Source organism: Parambassis ranga, chromosome 12 (assembly GCF_900634625.1).
Source record: "Parambassis ranga chromosome 12, fParRan2.1, whole genome shotgun sequence".
In the NCBI taxonomy this organism is placed as follows: domain Eukaryota; kingdom Metazoa; phylum Chordata; class Actinopteri; family Ambassidae; genus Parambassis; species Parambassis ranga.
The window spans coordinates 8690404-8713624 of record NC_041032.1 but is presented as its reverse complement, the minus strand read 5'-3'; the positions used below and the strand labels follow the sequence as shown (position 1 = coordinate 8713624).

The following is a 23221-nucleotide window of genomic DNA, read 5'->3' as shown; positions in this document are numbered from 1 at the left end:
CGATATTACTCCATAAATAAAGTGGGATTTGTGATTAAAAAAACAAATCTGAGGGAATGCTCCATAATTTTTCACATGATGTTCTCCAAGATGTGTGGATAAGAGGTGCAGACACTGTTGAAAGTGATAGAGATGGATGAACCAAGACGCGATGTGCTCTCCTCCTCCTATTCCTCCTCCTCCTTCATCCCATTTTGGGTGGTTCATGTAAGCAACCTCCACTCTCACACCAAACATGCATCCTTATGAAGCGCAGTGGTGTGAGTGTGATGTCAGGGCTGAGCTCCCACAGCTCTCCAGGAGACTTTAAAGGTGGATCAAGAAGAGCAGAAGACAGACTTCAGTTTACAGCCTGAAAACAGGTGAGTAATGCCTCAACTCAGCAGGTCACCAAACTCCAACGAAAATGTCACATTTTGTTGCTTTGAGCTCACATGCTTCACAGCACATAGTTTCACTCTGTTATCAGATACTTTTAGTAATGGTCTCCTTCCACTGCATTGCTATATTTGTATGTTTTTGTGTCCCCTCTGTGCTGCAGTCATCCAGCTGTTTTTTTTTGCACGGCCGCTCAGTTTGTGTCTGTTAAGACTCATGCAATTGTTTATATATGAATAACTCAACATATCGTAAGTACAGCAGATGTGGCCTCTATGCGGTGACGTTATTCAGAATAAAGAATCAAACAATGCCTGGCCTGCATCAACAGATTCAGACATGTCAGATCATTTTGTTCATATTTTCAAACATCTACGTCTCTTAAGTGCTTTTGCAGACAGACATGGAGTCCAAAGCTGATGGTGGATCACCATCCATTACCAGTGAGGAACTGGCTGCTATTGAGGATGAAGACATTCTCAACAAGATGGTGAGCCATGTGATTGTTGTTTTCTTTCCAATTACTTGTTGGCACTAGCTTTGGTCATTTCAGATCTTACCTTGGAAAAGATTGTCAGTTCAAAATGTCTGCTCAAAGTTTCTCATCTCTTCTCAGCTGGACAATGCATCAGATTTTGAAGAGAGGCGGATGATCCGTGCTGCATTAAGGGACCTGCTCAAGAAAAAGAGAGGTGAGAATCTCAAAGGAAAACTTACATAATTTCTTAACAGAGTGATATGGCCTCTACTTTCTGTGTGTGTCATCAGACAAACGGGAGCAAGAACGAGGGTCGAGGCAGCAGGACTTAAGACAGCAGGGCCTAAGCAAATCAGGATCAATGGGTGGAACTGTGAGCATAGGAAGAGCTTCCATGAACCAGCAGCCACCAACAAATAGTAATGTGTGATGTACTCTTTTATAGTCACATGGGCATACTAGTGTTTCAGTTTGACTTTTATTCTTTTCATCTTAGAACCAACAGGTCAGCCGTCTCTATCTGCCTGCCCTCCTTTCAACAGATCAGGAGGCGGGTGAGTTGTGTGGGTGGTCAGTTTGCATGTTTTGATATATCAAATCTAAAAAAACAACTATGAGCATAATAGTCCAGCTTTTTTAGACATTTTTGCGAATGTTGTAGCTACAGCTGTCAAATGAAAAATGAGATGTTGGAATCCGTCCTCCCTGTACAGTCTTGTGTGTACCTTACTTTCCTCTCCTCAGCAGAGTCGGCCCAGCTACAGTCTCAGCCCAGAAATGTCCTCAGGCTGTGGCACCCAACGCTAAAAATGTCAAACAGATGCTTCTGGACTGGTGCCGGGCCAAAACAGAGCCATATGAGGTAAATATGCCCTTAACTCTCTCTGTCTGTGAGTTATTGCCCTGTGGAGCTATACATAGCTCCAGCCCTTATGTCTCCTTTGTGGGCACTTTTTTCTGCTGCAAAACAGGGGGTGGACATACAAAACTTCTCCTCCAGTTGGAAGGACGGAATAGCCTTCTGCGCCCTGGTGCACCGATTCTTCCCTGATGCTTTTGAGTACTCCATCCTCAATCCCAACAAGCCCAGGGACAACTTCCAGCTGGCTTTCAGCACAGCAGAGTGAGCCCTCAGTCCTTATAAGAGCTAAGAGCGATAAGAGCAAAGTGACTCTACACTTCAGGCAGCATATTTTCTCATGTCATTTCTCTTTCGCTGTCTGCCTGCAGGAGGCTGGCCGGCTGTCCCCCTCTGCTGGATGCTGACGACTTGGTCCGGATGAAGGAGCCGGACTGGAAGTGTGTTTACACCTACATCCAAGAGTTCTACCGCTGTCTGGTGGAGAAAGGCTTGGTCAAAACCAAGAAGAGGCCTTAGGCGCGCACACAAGTGTACATGTTACAGTTACATCACCATATGCAGATGTCAAATCACCTTTTTGTACTGATTATTTAGCCTGATCCTTTGGATGATGCATCATTTGAATACAAATGCACAGTCCCTAATATCAATGCAATATCTGTATTGTGTGTTGGCAGAGACTTATGGCTGTCTGTGTGGACAGCTGGGGCTTAGGATGAGAACACTCCACTGAGATTACACATCTGTATTAATCCCACTCAGACAGAGAATCTGGAAACAACAGTTATGATGATGCTGTTGAAGGCCTGAGTGTGTGAGTAATAAATATCCATAACAGTAGAGATTCTTTTGTATATATAACTAAAAGCCATGAATACATGAATATACTTGATAACTTAATGGACAATATTTGTAATTCTTTATTTAATTCATCAGTTCAGCAGCCTATCTGCAAACCAGCTAACTTTACTGCATATCAGTTCATGCATAAACTATACAGACATCAACATATTGTTGCAGCTGACAAAGATAAACTTTGCCAAAATAAATATCTCATTATTGATACGCTAATCAATTCCCCCTTATCAGTGACGCACCAAAGCCAGATTAATGCGTCACGGATGGGACAGATGCTCAATTATTTCTGGCTGGCTGCACTTTGGCAGCTGATCTTTGTTTTGCCTTCACTGCAAAGCAGAGAGAGTGGAGAGAGAGAGAGAGAGAGAGAGAGAGAGAGAGGTGTGTTGGTGTGTACGGCCGGTGTGCAGGAGGTGCATGGTGGGATGCTGACCGAAAAGTGCACAGCTGCTCCGGCCGACTGCGAGGCGCATGCACAGCGATAACAACTAGGATGAAGAATTATCTGCTGTCGTAGTTTAGCACAAACACACAACATGCAAGAGTCCGGGCACATCAAGCGTGACCGCCTTCTGTCCTGACAGCCTGACGGCGCGCGGTCTACACAGTGACGAGACGTCCGCTGTCCACGGTACCGACGGGTCGCGTCCCTGTTGCAGGCTGTCCCCGGACCAGAAATCGGATCATACTCCTTTACGTTACAGTCTGGTCGTGTTTAGTGACTGCGAAGGTAACGACAGGAGACGGATGCTTTTCCCCTGTGTGGATTTGTGAGATCACCTCTGCGGTTCACCTTGGAAATAAAAAAAACGCATAAAAGGTAAGACTCGGCTTCATTAAGTGTTTGAGAGACAGAAGCCATTGCTTTGTGTTGACACAAAAATGTTACTGATAAAATTGTGTTTTGCGCTGTTTTCCATGAGTCCTGACTGAAACATGTTGTAGGTAATGGAGCTGTCATTCAGTCTTGCAGACTCATAGACTGGAGGCCCACTTGTATTATGTTTTAAAGTTTCTGTTTAGTTTTAAAGTAGACTGTAGGCTACATAAACCTAAATGATAACCGTTACTCCTAGGTGTTTTTCCCCCAGGTTACTATTGAGTGTTCTGTTAGAAAGAGGTCTTCATTTAAATATCATGAATTATTGATAGAGGTGTATAATTTCTGTGTGGGAGGGCACATAAACAAAATGGAGGAAGGCCCTTGTCTTTCTATCATGTCATCCACCCTCTTCTTTGGGACTCAGGCATCTGTTGACATTGTCTGGTGAGCTCCATTACCTTTAGCTGCACCTCTGGCACCCCATCTGACTACTGACTGGGCTCCTAGTTGGGCAGTAAAGCACCAACAGGGGCTAATAAATGTCTAAGAAGTGAGGATGTAATCCAGGACGCAGGTCCAATGTTAGTTCCTCAGCCCAGTTGCCTACTCATAATATCGGGGACATCTGGGAGCATGATGTTGGATGATAAATATGATGTCATGTATTGCTTTATTAGGCATATTTTGATTTTGAGGTTAATTTGGATGCTCTGTTCAAGCTGCATTATCTTGTGTGATCCAGGTGTGGGTCGATGGATAGCCTGCCACAGAAACAAGCTGTCACAGACCCCTGTGCTCCCAAAGTACAACCTGGACCCTGCCCAGGTTTACCTCTGCAGCTCACAATCCAGGAGCCATCCCTCATCAGCTCAACAGAGGTGCTTAAGAAAAATCCTGGGTTGAGCCCCACAGAGGCCATTATTTCACCTTCAAAAATGACAGACCAAATGCAGTCAAAGTCTGGGACCACCCCTGCAACACTGGCAAGCATAAGCCGGCCGAGACCGACTGCTCTTAGAACTAAATCTGCTCCAAATCCGACAAGAATCTCAGTGGAGCCCTCCAAGGAAATAGATCTAGTCCCTGTGTGCATCCCAGTACCTCAGAGTGCCAACGTCCTACCACATTCCCCAACAGAAACCTCATTCCCTCTTCACAGTCCTCAGAGTCCCCACAGCCCGCATCCATACTTGAGTCCCACCTCCAGCCTGCCTCTGCCCCAGCACAGCCCTAACCTGTCCCCCAGTTTCAGCCCCAAAACCAGCCTCAGTCCTCAGCCACAGAGAAGCCCCTCACCTGGAAGCTCCGCACAGAGCCAGGCTCAGTCTGAGAAGACAGGAGGAGAGAACAAAGACTTCAGGTGAGACAGATTAAAACAGCTTGTTTACTCTGTTGTCTACCAGTGTGAATGTTACTGTTTAAATACAGCTGCAAAAGCAGCTCTGCAATCAGCGGCTATAAGAAAGCTGATGTGTGCCAGAACCTGTCACATGAATCACGGCAGCAAATTTCTCTGAGAGCTTTATGAACCTGACAGAGTGGCACAGTCACATTTTGTTGGCAGGTTTCCCAGAGGCACTTTTGTTGTATTCCTCACTCTTAAACAAAGGCTGCTTGTAAAAAGTTTGTGGAAGAGGCTGTCAGCATCAACTGGGAGGAACTACTGCCAGTGCCACTGAGAAAAACATATGCATACTTCATTAACTATTTAATTTCAGACATTTAAAAAAAATATTCTCCAGTATTTTACTTTTTTGTTGTTTGTTTTAGGGGTATTATATTATGACCTGGTAATAGAGCTGTGAGCTCTCTGTGTTTTTGGAAATGAAGTCTTGCATAAAAACATAAAAATGCTGCAATGACATTTTTGAAAAGAAAAATGTGAATCATTGAATTGTTGTTGTTCAGCAGCCAACACTTCTTCCTAAATATCACTGTGTCCTTCATCAACAGTTTTCAGAGCAGTGTACACACAATGAACAAATAGAAATTAATTAAATATCTAATTGCTCGCTGGATTCAATCTCAAGCTCATTTTAACTTTATTATTTTAATTTTGCAGGCATTTAGAGGCATGACTGCTCAATATTTTGCTAATTATTCCATTTATAGTAGCTGGATCCTTTCGATGAATCAAGGAAGCAAAAACATTAATTAATTAAAAATAATAATAAATTAATAAGTCAATGGGAAGATTTTATTCAGATTTTAATTTGCAGTTCAAATTAAATTAAATATTGATGGATGTTTTTACAATAAATTAGTTGCAAAATGAATCACTCATCTCTAATTGTAATAAAGAACAGTGTAGCTGATAGTTGTGATTTCAAAAGAAAGTTGGCTCCCTTGCTTTTTTTCTTCCCTGCTAACACACACACAGGCACAATACTTCGTCATCATTGAGGCACACAGAGGTGCTTAATTGTGCTTATCTTTTTTTCTATATACAGAAACCCTGATGAAAGCTATCCCTCTGAGGATTACAGCATGGATTATGTCCTCTCTTACCCTACACTATGCAGTACTTAAACCTAATGCAGCATTTCCACTGTTTCTATCCACTCACAGGGTGCATATCGTCACATGGAACGTGGGATCAGCTGTGCCGCCAGATGACATCACTTCTCTGTTTGGACCAAATGTCTCAGATGGGAACGTTGACATGTTTATCATCGGGTAAGCAAAGCATCTCTGCACGGCTGTTGCCGGTGTCCGAGAGACAGCCGTGAGTGCCCACTCAGTCATCTGTGTTCATAATACCCATCACTGTTCTTATTGACATATCATTTTCACTTCTTAATGACACTATTTTCTGGCACTGTTCAGACTTCAGGAAGTCAACTCCATGATAAACAAGAGGCTGAAGGATGTTCTTTTTTCAGACCAGTGGAGTGAGCTCTGCATGGACACACTCAGTCCTTTTGGATATGTTTTGGTCAGTAAGGAGTTAAACCTGAAGTCCTTTATGTCCTTTTGGTGCCATTTTGTTACCTTATTGATATATTGTGTTTCATCTCCCTCGGCGGGGTAGGTGGCGTCCCAGCGGATGCAGGGAGTGCTGCTGCTGGTTTTCTCTAAATTCTGCCATCTTCCATTCCTCAGAGGTGTGCAGACACAGAGTACACGCACAGGACTCGGGGGATACTGGGTACGTGCTACGCATTGAAGACAGCTGCTCTGAAACCAGCAGAGATTTATGTTGTGGTGGTGGCTTTATGTCTGTGGGGTTTAGTGGGATGAGATGGTGGGATGGTGTGTGTGTGTGTGTGTGTGTGTGTGTGTGTGTGTGTGTGTGTGTGTGTGCCAGCAGGGGCATGCATCGGTGGGTGCATATGTCAGTCTGTGACCTTCCTGTGCATGTTGATGTCAGCATCACCCCTGGTTGCTGCTGCTGGTGCAGTCTCCTTCTCTTTGAGGTCAGTGCAGCAGCAGGCTGTCTGGCTTTCTGGTTCTGTGACTCAGTGTCAGAGAAGAGAAACACAACCACCTTGTCCCAGGACATAAATCTGGTTTATTCATGCTGATCTTCATTTTATTTTATTTTATTTTATTCTATTGTTGCATAATAAGGTCATTTGTCATTGTGTCTTGTCAGGGAAATAAAGGGGGTGTCAGTGCACGGATGACCGTCTATGGTCACCCTGTGTGCTTTCTGAACTGTCACCTGCCAGCTCACATGAGGAACCTGGAGCAGCGGATGGAGGATTTTGAAAGCATCCTTCAGCAGCAGCAGTTTGAAGGAGGGACAGCTACTGGTGTGCTGGACCATAAGTGGGTAACATTGCTGTTCCCCAAGTCTCGTCAATTTAAATAAGGTTCACACACATTATTGTAATATGTACACATGTAACACATGCACATGTTCATTTATTATTGTTAGAGTTTTATTCATTATCTTTAGTCTAGTAATTCAAGCAAATCTGTAACCTCATAAAAATAAATGTTAAAATTATAATGAGTATTTTTCCTTGTTAGTTACCCTTCCCCCTCTGTTTTTGTCCACAGTGTTGTGTTTTGGTTTGGAGATTTAAACTTCCGTATTGAAGACTATGACATCCATGTGGTAAAATGTGCCATCGACAGCAACAAGCTTCCTCTTCTGTGGGAGCGGGATCAGGTGAGGCACCTTCAATGCATTTTAAACATCCACACACAGACACATGGATTGTTCTGGAAGGCTTTACACTACCTATTTGTCTGGTGAGGTCTGACCACAGCCAACAGAGGGAGCTGTAGCACAAACATCACCCTCTCATAGCCTGTGACCTGTGTTGTTCTGTGTGACTCCTCTGCAGCTCAACATGGCTAAAAATACAGAGTCCATCCTGGAAGGCTTCATAGAGGGGTCACTCAATTTCCCACCTACATACAAGTTTGACGTGGGCACACATACGTACGACACCAGGTTGGTTCGGTCGCCTCCATCACACACTCATACTCACAGAATACTCACACTTAACGTCCTCTCTGCTTCCACGTTTTCTTCTAGCGCTAAGAAAAGGAAACCTGCCTGGACTGACCGCATCCTTTGGCGCCTTCGACGCACTGGTTCCCCAGTTCCTACCCACAATGCAGCATTGCAGCGGGGTCTGACCTCCTGGTTGGGCGGAGCCACTAAAGTGACACAGCATGCTTACCGAAGTCACATGGGTTTCACCATCAGTGACCACAAGCCAGTATCTGCCCTGTTTTCACTGCATGTGAGCCACATTAACTTATTATTCATCTGCACATGTTCATTTGATATGTGTATTGTAAAAGCACTGTCTCTTTTAGTTTCCATTCAGGGTGGAGATGCCTCTGGTGGAGCTGCAAGTAAACAAGGAGTGGTGTAAAGCCTCAGATGCTACAGTCAGATTCACTGTTGCATCAACTTATCAGCGCAGCTCATGGGACTGGGTTGCCATATACAAGGTGGTTCTGAAAATATCAATTCTTACCTTTTCATCCAACACATTTTTTTTAACAATTTCTTTCTTTCAGGTTGGATTCAGACATCACAAAGACTACCAGGCATATGTATGGGCCAAAGGAGAGCATGCAACACAGGTCTGTTTTTATCTCATACTCAAATTTAATAATGTCCTTTGAGTCACAGCTAAATCAATTTAATTTTTTTTCTCTCCAGGTGACGTTCTCAGAGGAGGATTTGCCAAGAGATGACTGTGAATACATCCTGGGTTACTACAGCAATAACATGAACACTATTGTTGGATTGTCAACACCAATTCAGGTAACATAATGAAGCAATGTGATATATTTATAAATGGATAACACAACTAAAAGACAGACACTTTGCAAATTACTTTGCAAAATATGATAAGACTGTCAGGGTTTTGTGAGGGAGAGCGGACACAGTTGCAGGACGCAGAGCGGTTCAAAGTTCAAGAGTCTTTATTTAAAGCCAAGAGGGTTCAAAACAATACAAAACCCAAAAACTAAAAATCACACTCGTCGTGGTCAAAAAGGAGAGTCCAAAATAACTAACCAAAAATAGGCACATGGCATAAAAGGCTAGAGCAAAAAACAAGGCATGAACGAGGCTTCTACCTGGAGCATGGTGAGGTCAGGCAGAAGTACATGGCATCAAAAGCAAGGATCAAAGCATGGCATGGCATGGACGAAACATGGATGAAAACAAACCCTACACCAGACGAGACGAACTAGCAAAGACAAAGGGGAAGACACACACTATATACAAAGGGACCAGGGAAGACAACGAGGCACAGGTGGCACACATTAGGGCGGGGCAGGTGATCACACAAGGAGGGAAAACACAGGAAACAAAACTCCAGACAATGCACAGGGGGGACAGGACTATCAAAGTAAAACAGGAAGCACAAGAACTAAACAAAGACCCAGAACTACAGGAAAAATAACTATAACTAAACACAGATTAAACTAAAAACCCAAAACAAGGAAATCCAAAACCATAAATAAACACCAGGTCGTGACAGAACCCCCCCTTCAAGGAACGGCTCCCAGACATTCCAAAAACACAAAACAAGGGTAGAAACAGAAATACAGGGAGCCAAAATTCAAAGTCTCAAGAGTCCAGAAGCAAAAAAAAATTCAAAGGTCTCAGAGTTCAAGAAGGCCCTGGCCATGGGCCAACAGGGGCAACAGAGACAGAGGTCCCGTAAAACGAGAGGCTGGGGTACTTGGGGGGCAGAGTCAGAAACTGAGGGGACAGGGACCCTCCAGGGTCCGGGCTGAAGCACAGCACGGACAGGGCTGAGGACCCTCCGGGGTCCGGGCGGAAGCACAGCACGGACACCCAGCACCTGGAGCACGGACACCCGGTGATTAGTCCATCGCCACACCTCCCCCCTGTCTGTGGGAGGTGATGGCAAGTGGTCAACCAGGTCCAGCTCTGCCTGAAGCTTCCTCCTGAGCTGGTTCATCAGGCTCCAGATTATTGCGAACTCGGGAGGGGTCACCTCCAGGCTCCGGCTAGTAATAGCCGAAAGTTCCTGCTCTGCGTGTTGCTGTGTCGCCCTCTGGCCGAGGCGATGACGTCGCCCTCTGGCCGAGGTGGGGGGGGGGTGGCGTCATCTGGAGCCCGCCCCTGGGCGGCACCGGAGGGGATGGCGTCATCTGGAGCCCGCCCCTGGGCGGCACCGGAAGGGATGGCGGCACCGGAAGGGATGGCGTCATCTGGAGCCCGCCCTCTGGACTTGGGGTCGAGTCGAGCCCCAGGTCGTGACAAAGACTTCCACCAATAGTCCTATATTATCAATTATCATTAACTTCAGCTTGACTGGAAACAATAAGAATGATTTTACTTAAAGTGCCTTACCTAATACTAACACAAATCATTTGAATATTTGTATTATATTTGTATTGTATAATATTTGAGTGTTTGTTTAGTCTGTTGCTCCTTTTGTGAAGGTGTGCCTTCATAGTTTCTTTTTATCTCCCACATCCTCAACAGATCAACATACCAGTCCACAGCCCTACTGTGTGTCGCTCCGACACCTCTGACGTCAGCTCAGAAGACGACAGCACTCTGGTTCTGCTGGCTCCAAACTCTCGCAGCCCGAGCCCTAAGATGGGTAAACACCACCACCACCGCCACCGCCGCAGTCGCAGCCCTGCAGTTCCTGCTCTGGCCTCTAACCCCCTCCCCTCCCTGCAGAGCCTTAGCCTCTGTCCACGCTCAAAGGACAGCCAGACACGAAGCCGCTCACCCTGCTCTGCTGCTAAGAAGGAGCGGCTGGTTTCCTCAGACACCGTGCCGTCTCCCACCATCAGCCCCCTCAGTCCTCGCAGCCCTGTGTCCCCTGGTTGTGGGGTGACTGTTCCAGAGGCCCTGATCGCCGCCATCTTAGGTGAACCCAAACCAGCTCAGGTTAGCCCCACGGGGGTCAAACAGATAGGAAAGGCAGGGGAAGCAGACGCTGCAAAGAATATGAACATCAAGAGTTAAGACGAGGAGAGCAACAGCAGTATCCATGCAGTGTCACTGAAGCAGCACATTTAATAACTCTTAATGTAGTGTGCAAACATTCCATGTTGTAGCCCTGCAGTTACCTGTTTCTTAAACATCTCATACACAGCTGTATGTGTATGTCAAACATGAGTCCAGACTCTCAATGACAAGTGCTTTTATAGACTCATAAACTATATCATACGTAGCCATATTGAATGTGAAACCAGAGCAAACCTGTGATGATATGAAGAGTTATTATTGACAGCAATATGGATCCATGTAAACAGCCTTTTATCAAAGTATGGACCCTGGACCACAAATATTGATGGTATCATACTTCACAACAAAGAGTGTGTGCGTGTGTATGTGTGGGTTTTGTGTAGGCCTATGTGTTAAAAAATAAATGTGTGAAATGCTTTCTGCACCAAATGGTGCTTTAAAATTATAACTCTATAGGTCTTGGTCTGTATTCATGAAGATTGAGGTTCTGTAGAGCATTTTATCACCTGAGTCCATCTGAATTTTCCACGTGACTGTGTTAGCAGTAATCCTAGACCAATGCTCTTATTCTTAGCAGCTTTGTGAATACATCCCTTGTTCTACAGAGCTCAGCGAGCGGATGTTTAAGCTAATGTGCTCATTTTGCTTCGAGGAAAAACTGTTTAAATGTTTGAGTGTGCAAATAAAACAAGACCTGACAAATACAGTCTATTGACTAAACACTAACTGACTTTAAAGAAGTATATTTGTTATATTTTAAGAACAACTCATGACTTTTCCTGGACTTCAGCCTGTTGAATTAGAACTACTTTTAAAAAGGAAGTTTTTTAAACCAATTCAAAAGCAAGCAAACACAATAATAGCATTTGCACTCTGCACTCTAGGATAAGTCAAAAACACACAGCAAGCCTTTAAATAGAGCTGTAAATAGATTTTCCAGCAGTCATTTATCAATAATTCACGACAAGACAGATAGGATACAAACAACAAAACAAATGTCAGCCTCTTTGAACCTCCACAGGACAAAGAAGCTCTTTCTGCACACAGCAAATTGTCTGTCCTGATGTTTGTGATCAAGATAATCACTCTTTGGATTACAAGGGCATCTAAAACCAAGGGCAGATGCCAGAGAGACAAGTCAAACAGGATCAGAGAGGTATCACCCACCTGAGCAATCACTTTTAACTCCATGCTGTACTTTGCATGGTAGGGTTAGTTGCTGAAAGTCATCATCATCTACGCTAACCATTACTTATGACGCTTGGCATGGATTTTAGTCCTTCAATCTATAATGTCGTCTGGCTTCTAGTAATCAATCTGAAACATGTTCAAGTTGTCAGGCCCTTTTGTGAAATACTTAAAAACTCTTGTTCTATCAATACCTTTTGGTGTCTTAACAAATCCTTAAACATGTTAAATACTATACTATACACATACTTTCACCTCTTCAGGCCTCTAAACATACATGAAGTATTTAAAACTAGAAAAGGGCATTTCCTGAAGAAAATGCAAGTTTGATTGCTGCAGCTGAAGCATTGCTTTGAACGCTGATGTGAAGGATTGCTCTGAATTGCTGGAGAATCAGAGCAATTCAGAGCTTTGTATGCCTCTGAGTGTCAGCCTGTCACCATGGTAACAGCAGAGGAGACCTCAAAACCCACTTTGAGAGCATGGCATGCAGAAATGATTCAGAATTAGAAAATTCTGAATACACGTTTGATAGAGCAGCATCTAATGAGCGTTTTAAGACTAAAATGGAGTCTGTATCTTGAAATTTGTAGAGGGAGATACATTTGGCAGAACACAGAAATTGCTTAATATTTGAAAAACTGTCCTCTGTGAGATGAACATTTTGATAGTTGAATGGCTGAAATCGGTCAATGTATGCTGAAGATACATTGCGCCAAAAAACCTATGGAAGAATAAAAAAGAAAAAGAAGAAGAAGAAGAAAGAGTTTGATTGCCGTTGCTAGGCAATCAAACTCATTTATTCTTTTATTCACCCTCTTCTAATAAGAAGAAGAAGAAGAAAGAGGGTGAGAACAAGTTGCTTGCAGCAATCAAACTAATGATTGACAAGCTAATCTCTTCTGCAAGCTGCAGGCTCTTCAAAACCCCTTAAACAAATGTATAATGTAAAAAATGTAAATTTCAGAATCAGAATCAGAATCAGAAATACTTTATTGATCCCCGGGGGGAAATTGTTTTCGTTCCAGGTGCTCCATGTATACTCAAAAAAGACAGAAATACAAATAAGGTAAAGTAGTGAGCGTAAAAAAATAAAAAATATAAGATAAAAACCTAATAAATTCTAAACATTAATGTACATTCAAGTCAAATCCTGGCAAGTGAAGACTGAAGTCATATATAATACAACTTGTACCATGTGCAGTAAAGTCTTGTCTGAATAAATCCAATATGGATAAGGTTACAAGACAGTGTGTTCTGATCTCAGAGGGAGGTGTTGTACAGTTTGATTGAAATTTATTTCAGACAACTGAAAAATTGTGTGCTCAAAGTGTTAGTTTGTTTGCAGTAACTGTTTAATCTGCCACTTTTCAGTAGATACAGCAGCTGTTGCACAAACCTCCCTTAGGGTGGTTTTACTAAGAGCACGCCCATGCGCATCACATGGTCTGAGCTCCACAACAACATTGGCTGGGACATGACTTGAAGGCTTTTGATAAATTAAGGCTAACCCACCTGTCTGTGTTCCTTGAGTTTCACCCGGCGAGCCTAATCATCGGGAGCGCGTGTTGTGTTGGGCAGGAGACTGAGAAGGCGAAGGTGAAGGCTGTCCAACCTGCCCCCGACATCTTCTAAGCTGCGTAAATACAGCAGGTATCTAGTCGGCTAGCTTGTTAGCTAACAGCGTGTGTACGGGCTAAAATGAACGGCCATCTGAACGGTTTCCATAACAACTCGCTCAGTGATGAAGACTGCTTCCTCTTCACTTCTGAATCAGTCGGAGAAGGACACCCCGGTAAGTTTTAAGTTGTTACTGTAATGTAGTGTCCTCCTTCCTGGCCACTATAATAAGCATAGCAGCTTGGTAGCATCCCCGAAACAAGGTCATGTGGTAGTTACAGTTAGCCCTACCAGCTGGTCAATTAGCATCTAAAATTGACGTGGAATGAAATACGTGATATGAAATAAATAAAAACGGAAGGATGAATACACGTTAAATGAGTCTATTAAATGGAAGTCAAAGCACATACATCATACTTTATAACAGGTAAAAACAACTTCCAGACAAAGTATTATGACTATTAAAATACTAAAAACAACACTTGCTTGCAGCTTTAGCTTAAGTATAATTGGACGGCTAGCCTGCTCATCCTCTCTGTGGTAGGTGTGTCACTGTTAACAGTCTGGCTCACATTTAACAGAACCAGCTTTTAACATTTAGAGGGTGATGAAGACCACTTTTTGAGTTGGACTGTGAACTGTAAACAGTACCCCGGCTAGCTGTTAGAGCTAACACCGCGTTTGTTAGAACTGTTGGTGCCTGTCAATCACACAGAGCTCTGTACGAGGTTCCTACGTGAATTTACAGCTTCTGGTGACACGTGTAAGTGGAGGGTTATATCAGGATATATCATTAAACACAGATATTTTCATATTTGCAACTATGCAGCTTTGCATCTTTACAAAACAATGATGTCTGTTGAAGCCGCTGTAGAGTCATCATTCAGCTTATAACACCTCCTGAACCAGCAAAGAGTAAACATGTTTTTTCTATGCATTGTTGCACCTGTATTGTAGAGCTTGTCATGCAGCGATCAGTCATACAATGGGGCAGCAGGGGCAGCTCAGATAATAGGCTTACTAGTACTCCTAAATATAGGTACTGCAGGGGCTACTTCTCTACTGAGGGTGTAAGTAATCACGTCCTCACCCTTTTATATTTGCAAAACAAAGGGTAACAAAATATCTGAAAGACATTCAAATGGCTTCAGCAGTCACACTGGTTCTAAACACACAGAGAGCAGTGCCAAAGAGCCTGTTTTTCCTCATACTTCTGTTTGGAATGCATTAAGATAATGTTAAACCTGTTTTACTGCTACTGTTTAATACATTGGCTGTCACCACACCAGCACAACAGGTGCAGTGGCCTAATCTTTAAATATAAAACCCAGTGTTGCTGTTTCAGTGTTTACTGCAGCATCATGTTCTAAATCTTCTACAATGTGCACATAGTTTCCCATAAACTAATCTAAAGGACTGTATTGATACTGTTGTCCTCCACAGATAAGATTTGTGACCAAATCAGTGATGCCGTGTTGGATGCACACCTGACACATGACCCTGACGCAAAAGTAGCATGTGGTAAGTCTATGGACAGCGAAGCATAGCAACCATGAAGATAGTCATTTATATCTCCATGACATTCATATTACTTATTGCTAAATTGAAGTTGTAACTTGGTCATAGCATTTTATGTTGGAAGTAGAATGACTAGATAGCTATCACTCACAATGCCTGTTTTTCTGTCCTCAGAGACTGTTGCTAAGACGGGGATGATCCTGCTGGCAGGAGAGATCACCTCCAGGACCAATGTAGACTACCAGAAGATTGTTAGGGACACAATCAAGCACATCGGCTACGACGACTCCTCCAAAGGTGAAGTAGTGAGAGCTGGCGCAAGTGTGGTCTGAATGCTGTGCAAGAATTTTACCATGTTTTGTGTTTTATATGTCAGAGGAATCCACTATAGATTTAAAAACAAAGTGATTTTTGATTGATGGTTGGTAAGTAAGCACTAACTGCGGAAAGACATTTAATAGACGAGTGCTGGGTGTGATTAATGCCAAGCTGATGCGTGAAACCAGCTGGGCAGTCCAGGCAGGGTGGAGTTACTCACCATCATGTAACTCTCACTCAACCAAATAGCACTGATATAATGTAGAAGCCAAGTGGATTGTTTACTTTCAACTTGACACTATAACTGAGACGCATATTTGAGATAAGTTTAGTAGAGTTTTTTTTGTCAATAAAAATTACTATTTAATTAATTACACAAAGATGTAGATGTTTCACTGAGGCCCAGTTGTCCTGTTTTACAGGCTTTGACTATAAGACCTGCAATGTCCTGGTGGCTTTGGAGCAGCAGTCCCCTGACATCGCTCAGGGTGTTCACCTGGATCGCAAGGAAGAGGACGTGGGTGCCGGGGACCAGGTCGGATGGTTTAAAACATTTATATTTGGTCTCCTGTTGTCCTTATTGAAGGCAGACGTACAGCAATAACATAGTTTAGATGTTAGTTTGACCTCTGATCATGTGCGATTTGTCACCCCACCTCTTACAGGGCCTGATGTTTGGCTATGCCACTGATGAGACTGAGGAGTGTATGCCCCTCACTATCATCCTGGCTCATAAGCTCAATGCCAAGATGGCTGAGTTGCGCCGAAATGGAACGCTTCCATGGCTTCGCCCTGATTCCAAAACTCAGGTTAGACAACAGAACACATTCTATACTTCCCATCTGTTGTTTTTTTTAAAGCCAAAGGTCAGAGTGCCAGGCAATATGCCTGGCACTCTGACCGGAGAATGTAACTCACTAACATTAGCCGTAGTTGTACACTGTTTAGTATTGACTTTGTTTGTTTTGTTCCCAGGTGACTGTTCAGTACAGGCAGGACAGAGGTGCCGTGGTGCCGCTGCGTGTCCACACAATTGTTATCTCTGTGCAGCATGACGAGGCTGTAAGTTTGGAGGAGATGCGTCACTGTTTAAAGGAGCAGGTGGTGAAAGCTGTGGTCCCCAGTGGTTACCTGGATGATGACACCATTTACCACCTCCAGCCAAGTGGCAGGTTTGTCATTGGTGGACCACAGGTGAGACATAAACATCGTAAAAATATATTCAGTGTCAATCATAGATTCATCCTTTTAAAGATCAGTTTTACTGAAGGTTTGTGAAACAAGAGTCACGATACATTCCTACTACAATATTTTGAATAATAAAATAAGAAGCTGTTTTAAATGCAACAATGGTGATAGAAGTAAGCCAACCTCAAAGTTCCCTCCCAAAGGGCGATGCTGGTCTAACTGGACGGAAGATCATTGTGGATACTTACGGGGGTTGGGGAGCCCATGGAGGTGGAGCTTTTTCTGGAAAGGACTACACAAAGGTAGACCGCTCTGCAGCCTATGCTGCCCGTTGGGTGGCTAAATCTCTTGTAAAAGCTGGGCTTTGCAAGCGTGTCTTGGTCCAGGTGAGTGCAACATATCACAGTGTTACACCATCCACAATGTACAGTATCTTTGCATTGTCATAAATATTTATTTATGGCAAGTTAATATGTTGATATATTGACCAGGCAGATGAATCTGAACACTGAAGCAACTTAAATGGCTGCATCTTTCTAAGCTTTGTCAAATGTTTCAGGTATCCTATGCTATCGGAGTGGCCCATCCCCTCTCTGTCTCCATCTTTCACTATGGGACCTCCCAGAAAAGTGAAAGAGAGTTGTTGGACATCGTGAAGAAGAACTTTGACCTCCGCCCAGGAGTTATCGTGAGGTATGATGCCTGTTTTGTTTTGTTTTTTAGATTGTTACTACCACACGTCCTTTTCCGGTGTCATTAATTACTGTTTTATTTATGTCTCAGGGATCTGGACCTGAAGAAGCCCATCTACCAGTGCACAGCCGCTTACGGTCACTTTGGCCGTGACATCTTTTCATGGGAGGTGCCCAGAAAGCTAAAATACTGAAAGCTCCTCCTCTTTCCTAGCAGGCCTTAGGTGTACTGCAGATAAACATGCGTGTTTGCTTACTTTCCTCCACCCCCCCCCCCCCCCCTCCACATCCCCCCCACTGTTTCTTCTCACATATATATCACGACAGCCTCTGGTACATGAAAAGATGTCAACTGTCCACCTGTTACTGCAGATTATTGAAGAGATAACAGATAACACTATTTCATTTGCCAAATTTTACACCCTTGAGCGACGTTGCCATCTTCTGGTGGCTGGTTGCCATTTTATTGCATGAGTAATCCTCAACTAGTTTCCTGACACTCCTAGAAGTATTATTGACAGTTTACATTGACCAAAAAGACCATACATAAATCTCCCTGCATTTTAGATGTGATCATCTCTGTAAATGGAAACATGTTCTTCTGATTATGTAGGGATAGTGGCAGTTTAGCATCACAGTAACTCTGATCTGCTTTCACTCATTTCCTTCTCCATTTTTTTTTTAATTTAATTGCAAAAACGGGGTCAAACATGTTTTTTTATATTTGTGCTGTCCCTTCAGGCCATTTTTTTCTGACGTTTTACAGAGAAGTCAGAAGCTGCTAATGAATTATGGTTATGTTGGGCTGCACCATGGAATTACTCAAGTTTTCTATAAATTATGTTGCAGGTTTAAATGTCATGCAAATGTTCCAAATTTTCTTAAATGTGTCAATTTGCTGAGCCTGACAAAAGTAGCCTTCCAGAACCTGGGTGTAGATACAGAGAAACCCGGGTTCTGTCGCCTCTGGGCAGGGACTCCCTTTAACCCACAGCAACACTGTACTTGAAATAATGTTTGTCAATCATGGGACCTGACAGTTTGACCAGGAGGGAGGGAGCAGTTTTTTCTTCCTTATCTCAAACACACATATAAGAGTGTAGTGACACCTTCTGATTCTCCAGGATGCAAAGTCAAAGAGGCCTAGTATTAGGGGCATAAAGAGCAGAGCAACAGACAGACCAAGAGATGAGAAGCAGCACACAGTCAGCATAGTGAATGTAAGCCCAGGTATAAGTGCTCTCGTCGTTAGGTCGTGGAGTCACCAAACACAGGACAGGCTTCTGTTTCAAGTTGTCAAATGAATGTTGAGCTTTTCCTTAAATTATTTATTTGTTTTTTTTCTTTTTTATTATGTCTTATGAATGGCACAAGTTACATTTTTCTTATTGTCTTTCTACTGAAGGAGAGTGTGGAAAGGTGTGTGTGTGTGAGGGAGAGAGAGACCCTGGCTAGAGTCACCATCTATTATTGCACAATATATACCTTTGAATGGTTCCTCAGTTGCCCTTCTCTTCAGCGTACTGCTGGGCTCCAGTAAAGGCCAGTAGTCACCAGAGTCAGGCCCAAGTAAGAGCTGTGTGCATTCTTCTTCATGTAACTAGATGGCGCTGTGTCCCCATAAATAATACTGACGGTATAGGAATAGTTTCCTTAATGCTTTAGCTTTGTCCCTCTGGCACCACCTTGTGTATTCTTGAAATACAGACCCGTTAGATAAGAGCCACAGAGTCGTGCTAAAGGCGCTGATCCAAGTCTGTAAGAGTTTTCTGCTGTAATTTAACCTCAGTAAGTTTTACAGCCTGTCTGCTCCTTCTACTTCATCCACAGAGGCACAAATGATTGGTTGGTGTTGTACAGAGAAACCAGCCTGTTTACATGGTCTCCTCGTGGTGGGTTTAGGAAGTGTGTTTTTCTATCAGTCTGTTTTTTAATTGCTAACAATCAGTCTGTCAGTGTGGTTGCTAAATGTGTTGAAGTGCCTTTTCTGGCCCATCTTCTAACCCCAAAATGTGTAACGTCTTACCTTTGTCCCCCCACTGCAAAATTTCCCTCTTCTATAATTCATGCTAATGAGTCCTATTGTTGTCGTTTCCCTTCTAAACTGTTGAAATAAACTCCAGTCTTTATTGTGCTTATTGGCTGTTTCTGGCTTTTGTGTAATATAAGGTAACAGAGTGTGTGTGTGCGCGTGCGCCAAGGAGCAAGTGTAGATACATAGAAAGCAGAAGTAGGCCTGAGTTAAAAGGGTCAGAAATGTTGATCACTTCCTCAGAAACTTCAAGACTAAAACTTGTTTCTCTTCTGGTTTTTGCCATTACGTCTTTCTAATACTATTTGTGCTGTGATCTGTGAATAACACATAACCCTGACGGGTGAAATGACAAAGTAAAGTAGTCATTCCATAGTCATAACATAATATTCAATTTAAGTGAGAGAACATGCTTTATTTAAATCGATGAAACCAGGAAGCCTGATATAAAGCAGCATAGCTGATTGGTACAAAATCAAACACTTATTGTGAAACGTTGAAGCACTTAGCCTCTTGGGTTCGTAGCTTTGTAGCATTCTTTACAGCTGAGACTCGGATAATCCCTTTGTGCATAATATTTTGTTTTTACTCAGTGCAAAAAGTATTAGTTATACATAATCACATAATGTAGAAAGATATCCAATCAGGCGGTAAAATACTTGTGTCCATGAGTATTCTGTAGTCCCAACCTGATAAAGAGCAGAGATAACAGTTTATTTAAGACTTTTAAGACCTGTGTTTAAGTTGTCACAGTTCTTCACCTACCCTAACACTTCAGAGTGTGTTAAATGTCAGAGGCTTCCAGGCAAATTTCTGACAGTAGAACAAAGTCTGCATAGAGAAGACATCATACATGAATACAGTGTCCATGAGGTAAAAACAAAAGTTTCATGTTGGAATTCACTTACTCCACATTTGAGAGCAGTCTGGATGTCCCTGCACCGGTACATCGTCAAAGTGCATGGATCTGTGAAGCATTTATCAAGAAGTTATGTGCAAGTTGGAGCTTCTTCCTCACAGATTATATGTGATTAGAGGTAAAGATGGTTAGTTACATGATTGAGACTGACCTACTACAGAAGCCTCCTGCCCATTACACAAGTGTAAGAGGTTACAGATGGTCTGAGGGGTGGCATAGCCCAGCAGTGCGTCCAGCACCGTCTTGCTGAACTTGCTGATGATGGCGCTGCACTCATCACGGTAAGCGGAAGGCAAAACGTGACAGATCTCTTCCAGCAGGTGGATCACAGCAGTCTGTGGACGAGGAGCGGGGTGTAAAATAGGCAACAGTAGTCTGCTGACATTTCTGTGTCTACCTGCAGCACAGAGAAATTCACTGTGTAAATGTGACCCACCTCAGTCCTCTCCTTCGGCAGCATATCCTCCAAAGTCTTGATAAGAAAAATGCAGAAGCTGCACTGTGTGGTGGACTGCCCCTGATGGACAGATACAAATAATTAGGGATTAAAGATCACACAAAGGGCCTTCCTGTATAACACTACACTTTTCTATGTGCCTGTTTAGGTTTACTGACATTTTCACTTGTCACAGCAGCCTGGAGGGCCGCCTCTGCAAAGTAGCTGAGCATCTTCTCACGTTGGTCACAGGAGTTACAGAGCCCGATCAATTTGCAAACCTCAGCTGGTTTCTACAGAGGAGGAGAGAGAGGCCACTTATCATATACTGCAGCTGCTGTAGTCAGGTTAACATGCAGGCGTCCTGGAACCTACCACAACACTAGTGAGGAAGTGGATGGCCAGTGGCAGTATCTTCTCCACCTCCTCTTTGCAGATTTTGGAAGTGGTGGCAGGTGCAGGCAGGTGGTTACACACAATCTCAATACTGTCCATGATCTTTTTCTAGAATGAAGTGATAATGACATGATCCAATATTACAATGAAGTAAAGTTTAAGTTGAGTTTTAAAATTAAAGAAATTATAAAAGGACAAACTATACATCTGTTTAGAGTTTATACAATTGTAGCTTTTACCTTATTGATTAAAATATGATATTAATAAATTAAAGCCATAAATACATAAGTTATTGAATACACACTTTTTAATGTGCTGTTGATTGTTTTTACAGTTTTCCTGGCTGTCTGGAGTCCCGTCCCAATCGCCTCCTAACGGGCTAATCAGCGATAGTTAGCTAGCCTAGCTAACTTTAGCAGAACACAGAAAGTTTGTGTTTTCACAGCACTTTCTCCTGCGTGTCAAGTATACACTGTCTCCGAATAACATTTTCATTCGCAAGCTAACAAGGGTAATTGAATTTTCATCTTTAGTAGCATGGCATCCAGCCATTTGTACCGTAAGTTTGGTTGTAGGCTAATGGCTGTATTTTAAATAGTCCATGTTTTCACATTACCTTTGCATTGTTTAATTCTAGCTAACACTAATGTTGTTTTTGTCATAAAATAAATGTAAGTCGCTATAAAATGAATAAAACATGTGAAGTAGTCTAGGTTTTATGTGCTAGATATGTAATGTTTGCTGCCTTTAAAGGGGTTGCTAAATTAAAAGTGTTAAATAATCTTTATAGAAGGCTATTTGGCTCATAAATAAACAAATGTATGCTTTCTGTCTTTGGACTCAGATGGATCTGTTCACAAACCAGATGGAGAGCAGATCTTTAAGATCAGGTGAGATTGCTATAAAATTTCATTTCCACTTTTCTTAGACATAGAAAACAGGAAGTAGCTATGCAGTAAAAGGAAAAAAAATCATTTTTTTAGATTGTGTGGGCTGCAGTACATACATGAGTGATTACAGATTATTTGCATTTCTGAAGGTGAAGAATGTGTTTCAACTGATAAAGCAACAGATGTGAAAACCAGGAATTTAACACATTCTTTCATTCAATGAAAAGTATTTAACCACAGACCCCAGCAGACAGCTGGGGGTGGCACAGTGTGTATTTTTATATTTTATTTCTGTGAATATAGACTAACAGAGTTTAGATAATATTATCTGTAAGCAAATTGAAATAGTCAGGAATGTGATCAAACACTGCACTCACCTGGAGGTCTGCATTGGAAAGCAGGTCAATAAGGAGCTCAAATATTTGGGTGCAGTCCTTGCAGACATCCCCAGCCTGAATGTGGAGTGACAGTCACATGTTAACAATAAATGAACCATCAAAATCGATTTAAGTATCACATAGAATGTTCCTAATTGTGAGTCGTTGCAACTTAGATTTTTTTCGTACTTTCATATCCATTACAAATCCTCATGAACTGAATCTCATCAGTTCCTGTTTTTGAAGAAATTTAAATCTCAGTTCTTAACACTATTTCCCTCTAAATTTGTCATCTAGCTTTGAATTTTGCAGCAAAGACATTGTTGTTCTCTCTGAATTTGTTATAAAATACGTTTCATCCACATTTGCTGCTACTGCATCTTGTTTCAGTGAGATAAAAATGATAATGATACACATATCACAGTGCAAAACATCACACCATCATCAAAATATGTGTTTTGTTGATGCCTTGAATGCTAAATGTGCTTTTGTTTAAAGAAATGAAAAGCCATCACTTACTCTCTCGACATCTGGGACATTTTGCAAACCACTGGTAGTGGAAGTCAGTACTGGAACAAAACTTAATTGTCAAAATCTACTACACTTCATTATCTTTTTTAAAAATGTATATTATAATTCTCTTACCAGAACTTTGTAGACCAATGAAGAGAAGCAAAGTGAATGTAAGCAAGGCCATGCTGTGCTAATTTCAGTCTTGTAGCTTGTCAGTCTTCTGTCACATCTGTGAGGGGCACTGCAGGTGTGTCTTTTATCTGACACGGCCCCCCTTGCAAGCTGTAGCCCCACCACCCAGAT

At 42.6% G+C, this 23221-nt stretch overlaps 4 protein-coding genes across 6 annotated transcripts; 3 read left to right on the top strand and 1 right to left on the bottom strand.

Moving 5' to 3' along the window:
- Positions 1 to 204: 204 nt before the first annotated feature.
- smtna (smoothelin a) lies at positions 205 to 2558 on the top strand. Of its 3 annotated transcripts, none has more exons than XM_028417285.1 (8): positions 205 to 362; positions 765 to 868; positions 995 to 1070; positions 1147 to 1275; positions 1353 to 1410; positions 1604 to 1718; positions 1828 to 1979; positions 2087 to 2558. In XM_028417285.1, the coding sequence occupies exons 2-8, from the start codon at positions 782 to 784 to the stop codon at positions 2232 to 2234; spliced, it is 765 nt and encodes a 254-aa protein (XP_028273086.1). In that variant the 5' UTR covers positions 205 to 362; positions 765 to 781; the 3' UTR covers positions 2235 to 2558. The 3 variants fall into 3 exon arrangements, with proteins under 3 accessions (XP_028273086.1, XP_028273084.1, XP_028273085.1); XM_028417283.1 differs by having other exon boundaries at positions 1601 to 1718; XM_028417284.1 differs by having other exon boundaries at positions 211 to 362; positions 776 to 868; positions 1601 to 1718.
- A 1593-nt stretch (positions 2559 to 4151) lies between these two features.
- inpp5ja (inositol polyphosphate-5-phosphatase Ja) lies at positions 4152 to 11210 on the top strand. The gene is made up of 12 exons (XM_028417213.1): positions 4152 to 4759; positions 5968 to 6075; positions 6226 to 6334; positions 6431 to 6547; positions 6995 to 7170; positions 7405 to 7516; positions 7695 to 7804; positions 7889 to 8099; positions 8176 to 8313; positions 8383 to 8448; positions 8528 to 8632; positions 10334 to 11210. Exons 1-12 carry the CDS (start codon positions 4152 to 4154, stop codon positions 10826 to 10828), a joined length of 2355 nt encoding a protein of 784 aa, XP_028273014.1. The 3' UTR covers positions 10829 to 11210.
- Positions 11211 to 13485: 2275 nt separating this feature from the next.
- Positions 13486 to 19489, top strand: mat2aa (methionine adenosyltransferase 2Aa). Its single transcript, XM_028417254.1, has 9 exons — positions 13486 to 13814; positions 15083 to 15160; positions 15332 to 15454; positions 15898 to 16010; positions 16141 to 16284; positions 16451 to 16669; positions 16867 to 17049; positions 17223 to 17356; positions 17447 to 19489. The coding sequence occupies exons 1-9, from the start codon at positions 13721 to 13723 to the stop codon at positions 17547 to 17549; spliced, it is 1191 nt and encodes a 396-aa protein (XP_028273055.1). The 5' UTR covers positions 13486 to 13720; the 3' UTR covers positions 17550 to 19489.
- Positions 19490 to 19955: 466 nt separating this feature from the next.
- sftpba (surfactant protein Ba) lies at positions 19956 to 23221 on the bottom strand. The gene is made up of 10 exons (XM_028417278.1): positions 23051 to 23221; positions 22925 to 22974; positions 22406 to 22480; positions 21118 to 21246; positions 20922 to 21035; positions 20743 to 20823; positions 20458 to 20641; positions 20296 to 20354; positions 20153 to 20218; positions 19956 to 20076 (listed from the first exon to the last, which is right to left on the bottom strand). The coding sequence occupies exons 1-9, from the start codon at positions 23100 to 23102 to the stop codon at positions 20162 to 20164; spliced, it is 801 nt and encodes a 266-aa protein (XP_028273079.1). The 5' UTR covers positions 23103 to 23221; the 3' UTR covers positions 19956 to 20076; positions 20153 to 20161.

Bases quoted from the DNA above. Each gene is read 5' to 3' on its own strand.
- smtna (XM_028417283.1), top strand. From the start codon at position 782: ATGGAGTCCAAAGCTGATGGTGGATCACCATCCATTACCAGTGAGGAA. The intron at 1,071-1,146 runs GTGAGAATCTCA...GTGTGTCATCAG, and splicing joins CCTGCTCAAGAAAAAGAGAG to ACAAACGGGAGCAAGAACGA. The intron at 1,276-1,352 runs GTAATGTGTGAT...TTTTCATCTTAG, and splicing joins CCAGCAGCCACCAACAAATA to AACCAACAGGTCAGCCGTCT.
- inpp5ja (XM_028417213.1), top strand. From the start codon at position 4,152: ATGGATAGCCTGCCACAGAAACAAGCTGTCACAGACCCCTGTGCTCCC. The intron at 4,760-5,967 runs GTGAGACAGATT...ATCCACTCACAG, and splicing joins GGAGAGAACAAAGACTTCAG to GGTGCATATCGTCACATGGA. The intron at 7,517-7,694 runs GTGAGGCACCTT...ACTCCTCTGCAG, and splicing joins TTCTGTGGGAGCGGGATCAG to CTCAACATGGCTAAAAATAC.
- mat2aa (XM_028417254.1), top strand. From the start codon at position 13,721: ATGAACGGCCATCTGAACGGTTTCCATAACAACTCGCTCAGTGATGAA. The intron at 13,815-15,082 runs GTAAGTTTTAAG...TGTCCTCCACAG, and splicing joins AGTCGGAGAAGGACACCCCG to ATAAGATTTGTGACCAAATC. The intron at 17,357-17,446 runs GTATGATGCCTG...TTTATGTCTCAG, and splicing joins CGCCCAGGAGTTATCGTGAG to GGATCTGGACCTGAAGAAGC.
- sftpba (XM_028417278.1), bottom strand. From the start codon at position 23,102: ATGGCCTTGCTTACATTCACTTTGCTTCTCTTCATTGGTCTACAAAGT. The intron at 22,481-22,924 runs GTAAGTGATGGC...CTCCACATTCAG, and splicing joins ATGTCCCAGATGTCGAGAGA to GCTGGGGATGTCTGCAAGGA. The intron at 21,036-21,117 runs GTAGGTTCCAGG...CCTCCTCTGTAG, and splicing joins ACTTCCTCACTAGTGTTGTG to AAACCAGCTGAGGTTTGCAA.